The 7,370-nt window shown below is 34.8% G+C and overlaps 1 protein-coding gene across 1 annotated transcript in view; it reads right to left on the reverse strand.

The window, feature by feature from the left end:
* Positions 1–7,151, reverse strand: part of LOC112153562 (gamma-aminobutyric acid receptor subunit alpha-2) — a 46,946-nt gene extending 39,795 nt beyond the window's left edge. Inside the window, exons 1-2 of the mRNA XM_024283877.2 lie at positions 6,129–7,151; positions 5,581–5,683 (exon numbers count right to left, since the gene is read on the reverse strand). Coding sequence (XP_024139645.1) covers positions 5,581–5,651 — 71 coding nt within the window. The 5' untranslated portion in view covers positions 5,652–5,683; positions 6,129–7,151. The remainder of the gene's footprint in view (positions 1–5,580; positions 5,684–6,128) is intronic.
* Positions 7,152–7,370: the final 219 nt, after the last annotated feature.

The raw sequence follows: 7,370 nt of genomic DNA on the forward strand, positions 1-7,370 counted from the left end.
TTCCTTGCTTTTTTTTTAGATTGGATTTATGCAAAAGCGTGGAGCTAATTACTATCTGGCTTACATGCCCACACAGCCATGCATGTTGCGTCTCATCATGGTTGACCCAGTTCAAGGTAAAATGTTGGAGAGCCATCTGATCTTGGAACCAAAACACATCTGAATATGCAAATGTAATCAGAGCAGAGATTTATGGAAAGTAAATTCAGTTAAAATCCCTCAATGTGAGATGGACTAATCAGGCCTGTTGACAGCTCCACTCCAACAGCTCCAGTTAACGGACATGTTTCACTTCCATGAAAACGTGCACAAAACGACACTATGTTCGCATCTGTGCTCCTTTTCTCTGAATCAAGACTTAGAATTAGCTGGAGGGCTATTTTCAACGCCATCTTGATATTATTTACAAGCCTAAGCATCATATTTGTTATAGCATCTGTTAATGCACATTTTAAAAGTCTGAATTCTCTATTGTTGCTAAAACACTCAACTTGCATAATTGTGCATTCTGCAGGATTTACATTTAGGTTTTTTAACAGCTTTTTTACTATTCTAATAAATAAATATATATATATATCTCTTGTTATTAAAGTAAGTAATGGCTCCTGTCGGTTAATAATTTTGGTAATTATTTTGCAAAGCCACAACAATTAGTATTGTCAATTTATAGCTTTCACTTATGTTGAATTTATACATTTAAAATCATATTATATCACGAAACAGATCATTTGTATTTCAGATTTATATTAATTAGACTAAATTCTGACTCCTCCTTCACACTCTGTGCTCACCTGCAGCCTCAGGTGGGGTTTTATTTTGTTTTTTGGAGAGAGTTAAAAGGAGGAGGAAACGTTCTTTTGCAAATCGAAAAAGAAGTATTTTTTGCCATTGCTGTTTTCTGACACTAACACTCTATGTAAACATGTTTGTTTCATCCCAACTTAACTATGCACACAAAACATTTCAAAATAAAACAAGCTATGAGCAATAGATGTCAGACAGAAGAAAATTGTTAGATCTGCTTTTTCTTCACCAGCAACACAAGATAACAACAAATACTATCACTAAAAAGAACACATTAAACTTGTTTACATTCAATTTTAACATGACTCAATACAATTATGTTTTTTGTATAAATCTTTATGTTTCTTACAATAAACATTTTTATAAATAGAATATCTTTATAATAGATCTTTGTTTGTTTTTCCGAGAAAGAATCAAGTTTTCTACAAAAATACAACATAAAATCAAACCAAAACACAGAGATCATAAAATCAAATAATGATGATAATAAAAGATAAAACATAGTTAAACAAGAATTAAAATCAGATAAAGGCTCTCCTCAAATAAAAGCGCCTTGATGTGGGATTTAAAACACTCAACAGAGTCAATGTGACAATGGGGAGGAGTTTAAAAGTCAAATTTAATCTAAAGAACGATTTTTTTTGTCTTTATTGCTTAATACTGTTTGATAAAAAATCCTTTTTACAACTCTTATATTGTTGTCTTGACATACATATAGCCTGTTATCCCTTTTTCGTCTGCTCCTGATTCACAAGAATTTGAAAAATAACCTATATAAAACTATATAAAAATAACACAACTCACTTGTGAGCTGCATCTAAAATTGAATTCTATTCTGTTGCTATTTTTTTAATTACGCTTGCATTTACATGGATTTATAAATTAAAACACATTAAAAATATGTTAATAATACGTGAACTTTGGTTAAGTTTAGGTGACCTCTGACCTTCTCCAGTTCAAGGATCATTAATTTTGCTAAACATGTTGCAGATTTTGTTATTAGTTCAAAATGTCACAAGATTTGTTTCAAAATGTGCAAATTGACTTTTCTTTAACATTACATAATTGATTAACATGGTAAAACAGTGAAAATTAGGCATTTTTTCTATGAAATGTAAGTGATCATACGAAAATGTAACAATTACTGAGATTAATAAAGTGCTGAATATTGATATGTTTTCCTAAATTGTTGTCATTGTTAATTATGGTGAGAAATCAGTGTCTTTACATAGAGGAGTATCATTATTAATTTAATGTAGAACTAACTATAACTAAGCAAAATGTGTTAATTTAAAATGGTAGCCCTTCGTATGACTCAGTACCCATGAAGTATCCCTTAGGGTCAAAAAGGTTGGGGACTCCTGCTAGCATCATCTTGGACAATCATTTTATCAAATTACCCCAAAAATGATCACATTAAATGAATATCTTCATTGTTGGAACTAAATCATCTTAAAACCATTGACGGTATATGAGAACTGGACCAAGTGATGGTGGCATAACTTTAGATTTTTCTGTTATCAGACACAACAGTGACAATCAGCTGTTTATCACACTCCACCACCTGGTGACGATCTGATGAAGACAGACCGTGTCCGTCGAAACATGTCAGGTATTATTTAAATTGTGTGTTTGATAACAAAATAATCAAAAAAGTTATGAAAAGTACAGACAATATGAACTTTTTTGCATTAATATGAGGGTGGCATAGTCCAGAGATCCTGACTCGCCTGAAATTAAATCAATTAGGGTTGCCATTTTTCGCGATACAAACATCATGTCGAAATAAGAAATCGTCAATATCCGAGTTGGTCTGAGTTTCTATGGCAACCACTCTCGCCAATCAGGAGTGAGCTTGTTGGTAGTCCACACCTTTACAACCTACTGTTGAGTGAATATGGTTGTTCTGACAAGTAAGATGATTGAGTAATAGCTGTTTATTTCTCAATAGAAGTCTGTGGATTCTTGGAGCCGGCGGGTACTTCCTGTTTGGAACGCACTCAGTCCAGTTCTCAAATACAGTCAATGCTCAGTGGAACTAATTGACTGGGATTCTCTGCTTCGCCCGTTAGCATGTCCACGTCTGTGACCAGTGAGTTTAAAAAAAAAATGGCCGTCTCTGTACATTCAGCAGTTGGATGATGAAAGCCTGGAGGGAGAACTCAGTGGCCTTATTTAGATCACCTCACGTGTTTATGACAGCGCTTGTTGCAGTCATTCGTTAACGGCCTGAGTGCAGCGGAGTGACCTGATCTGTCACTCTGGTCACTCTGATGAAATACAGAAAACGGATAAAAGAGTGGTGCTCGCACACACATGAGGACACAGCGGTTTGTGCCAAAAGTGCAATCTAAATAGAATTTCGATTTTTAAAAACTATCAATCTAAGCAATCAATATGAGGAGGATAAGAAGAAGAAGAGGTCAGCATCATGGTTATCCAGCTCCATAATTTTTACCTACCATCAGTTTTTTTTATGACCACACTTTAATCATACGTGCACTTTAAATTTCCGGTCATTATCTGATTTCTTGAGTTATCTGGACAGGATTATCTAATGCCTTGTTTTTTTTTCAATAATGCTGCTTTTGTTTAAACAGAAATCAGTAGATTTTTTTCCCCCAAAAAACAGTTTTGTTCCACATTTTCCCAATTTATTTCACAGTATTACATCATTTGAGTGCGTAAACGAATGCAGAAACGTATGATTAAGATAAGAAATGTACGAGGACATCTGCAACATCTTATTTAGTTTGCAGATAGACGAATGAATTCCCATGTTAACAAAGCTAGTGCTATTAAGGCCATCGCTATTCACATCACTACATCACAGGCGTTTTAAAACTAACAGAATTGGATGTGTACATTTTTCAAAATTAATCAGATACAGATGTAAAGCAACTAGACTCTGGAGTTGGTTTGCAAATTTGTCATTACGAACACTTATCCAACTCTTCTTGGCGAGTAAACTGGTTCAAAATAAGTCGTCACAGGGAGAATAATTTTGATACATGAATGTTATTTATGTCTGCTATTACTTGAATTTTAAAAGCAACTAAATCTTAGTTATTTACCAAATTCCTTGTGGTATTTTTCTGATTATGGTGGACATATAAGAAGAAAATTAAGCTTAAAATTGCTTTTTCTGAGTATATACTTATATCAAGTTGTTGTGAATCAGGAGCAGAAGACAAAATGCCATCTGAAAAAGGAGCGTTTTTGTCACAAAGAAACTACCCTGGGCAGTAAACTTAGCTTTAAAACAGCTTAATCCTGATTAAAAGACAACTGGAAATGCTTTAACAATACATGCAAATGTGATATAAGTGTAACTTTAAAAGGAAGGCCAAGTGGAAATCTCTACAAGTATGATAATTAAAACAAACTTGTGAATCCTGCGTTACGTCAACGACTCTCTTCATTTTTGGCCCTGAAGCAGATTAGCCTTCAACTTATCTCTGGAATTGACTGGGATAGTGTGGTAATAAACACAGGGATAAAAACCAGATCTGTTAGCATCTCGTTAAGAGCTTTAATCAACTCTGCAGAGTGAATAATGTGTTAATAAGAAACAAAAACGGGATCGAATGAGGGGGTTACCTAATGCCTCATTATGCAAACACACAAATTTTAAATCCAAACAGTATAAACATCTGGAGTTTAAATAGCTTGAAAAATTACATGAAAATGCAATTAAATGTAATAATCTTTAACATATTTTTTCAAAAATAAGAAGGGTCACAAACACACTTGTGCAACAAAAATAAAGCAAAAGACTGCTGAATTATTTAAAACTTAATTAGCAGGAAAATAAGATTTTTCTGAATTTTCCAGCAGGTATTTAGGTTTATATTTAAATTTTAAAAAGATGTGTATGTTATAGCGTGTATAAATATATTAGAAATGTCTTTCTTCCATATGTTTTTTTTTATTTCAGTGTTTTGTAGTTTTACTGCTGCTAATTCTTTCTATAATCACAAAATGTTTTCTTGTAATCAATGTAATCAGTCTGTTCAATGATAGGTGTTATTAAAAGCTTTTTTTGCAGAATCCAAGTTATCAAATGAATGAGCTCCAATTACTTTTGATGTATCAGTAACAGACGTTTAAAAAAATCCAATTAGAGGGCAATTTAAAGGGCGGGGCCAAAGTTTCCTTGCTCTGCTCCATTCTGATGCTAACTAATATAGATCCATTAATGTCCCCATTTTCCTCATCTGTGTTCAAAACTGATATTGCTCGGCATTTTTGTTGAACTTCTAATGTTAGCTTAGGGTTGTGAGGGGCTGTAAGCTAGCAGGAGAGAGTATAATTAAAGGGATGATGGGAAATCAGTGCAGGGTTACTTCCATACCAACAGTAAAAGACTTAGTGGCAAATTTCTGATTAAAATATGTGTTAAAAAAACAACACTAGTGTTTGATGTTGGCTAAAAACTGCATAATCATAATTAAAATACCACTGGGAACACTTAAAATAGAGAAAAACATAGTTGTAGTTAAATCAATTAAAGCTTTATTTATAAACAATTTTTGCACATTTTCAATAACCAAATGCAAAACAAAAACGTGGACATAGTTTATTTTTATGTTTAGTCATTCATTGACAATGACAAATAAAGCACTATATTAAATTACGGAGCTCTTAATTTGAAGGATTATGCATCCCCTTCAAAATAAGAGGCAAATTTTGACTTTTTTTTTTTTTTCAAGTGTGTGTGATCCTCGTGCCTCCAGAGGCCACATCCTCATCAGGGGCCATCCAGGAGGGACTCACCTGGTTTTCCAGAGAGTTGTGAGTGCCAGCAGGCAGATGAGGAGTGAAGGAGCGCCTTCCTTGATCCACATGGCCGCTTCAGCACCCAGAGGCAGGGCAGCCGCTGTAATGAACACAGCTCCAGTTTAACTGGCTTGACAAGCCACTGAATCATCCTGTGACCTTTACAGCCCAACCAAGACAGATTTCTGGGGATTCCCCCCTTTGCAATGGCATCAATAAATGCATAAATAAATACATAAATGGATGGATGGATGGGTGGAGGGAGGGGGGGGAGCAGGCAGAGACAGGCGCTGAGTATAATTAGTATTCACTGACACATCCCACGCTTTCTTTCATCCAACATTACCACAAAAAAAAGACATCCTTACAGTTAATGTTTTCTAATTAAAAAAAAATCATATTAAGTCATAAAAAAGCCTAAAACACAAACAGTCGGAGGTTGATGCCTTTCTCCCACGCTCCTCAGCATCCTCCTCGCTAAATATCTGCAAAAATGATTAGAATAACAGGCTCCTCGTGCGTGTGAGGCAGGAAAACAGACTCACCTCAAGAGGAAATTGAAAAGAAGTGTCCCTTTGCTGCAGCAGAATCTTGCAAGATGCCTTAGAAAGTTAAGGAAAATTGCCTGCTCCCTCCTCCTGTGATGAGACCGTTACGAGCCTGTGATTACAACCGAGCTGCAGGCATCCATAAATCATGGTTCCAGCCAGCAAGAGGAATGCTCCTGAGATGTGTTTGCTGTCACACAATCCTGCGATTTCACCCCCCAAAAAATGGCCTGCTTCATAAAAAAATATCTGTGTGTGGGTTTGAGATAGAAAGAGAGGTGATGGAGGGAAAAAAGAGGCACAACTAAAAAAAGAAAAAAATGAAAAAAAGCTGCCAGAGCGGGCTTCAGATGTCCATGTTCAGCATCCTCCTCAGCTCGTAGAGGCGCGATGTGAATCGTGATAGGCAAGAAGCGCGTCTCAGTCTCCTCAGCATCTCAAAAACTACAAAGAAGCGGCGCCCCTGGGTCCTAAAGCCAGTCAGGTATGCGTCGAGGTTTCCTCCTGCAGCCTGTGCATGGGAATTTCAGTCTGCACGACAATGCTGAATATTAATCTGTGTGCAGGTTTGATGTTAAGACATCTTTAGATGTTCATTTCTACTAATTTATTGTCCTTATAGAATAACAAAAAAATAAAAAATAAACCATTCCAGAATACCTAGTATATATTTTTTAAATACATTAAATAAAAAATTTTTTTCTTGTGTTGATTTTCCAAATATGTGTGTGGGAGACAAATTGAATATAGCACCCTTGACCCTTTGTTTTGTCTACAACTGTGTGTTTTGGTGCAAACAGCTATTAATTTCAACACCAAATTATGAGTGATATGTTAAGAGTGAAAAAAAATGTATTTGTCCAGCTCATCCCGTAAAAAAAAAATATTATTTTCTAAGTGCTTCACACGTTTATGTGCTGCAGTGAAACACACAACAAACTATTTTATTACACGTTCCTTTTGCTCCTGTTTTAACAGTTACATTTGGCATATATTGAAAAAGCTTTTCTCTCTTCTGACTTTTTTTTAATCTTTTTATATTAAATATTATACTATTATTATTCATATATTATTTTTCTCTGTTATTTTAGTTTATTATGTTTACTGTTTGATTATATTTATGAGGTACATATGGAAATCTGATGATCATAGTGATTTTAGTGAGGGAATTTGCCTATAAAGGGGTTTCAGCCTCTTGGTAAACATGCATGAATAAATAAATAAATGTTTACTCCCCAG

Source organism: Oryzias melastigma, linkage group LG10 (assembly GCF_002922805.2).
Source record: "Oryzias melastigma strain HK-1 linkage group LG10, ASM292280v2, whole genome shotgun sequence".
Lineage (NCBI taxonomy): Eukaryota > Metazoa > Chordata > Actinopteri > Beloniformes > Adrianichthyidae > Oryzias > Oryzias melastigma.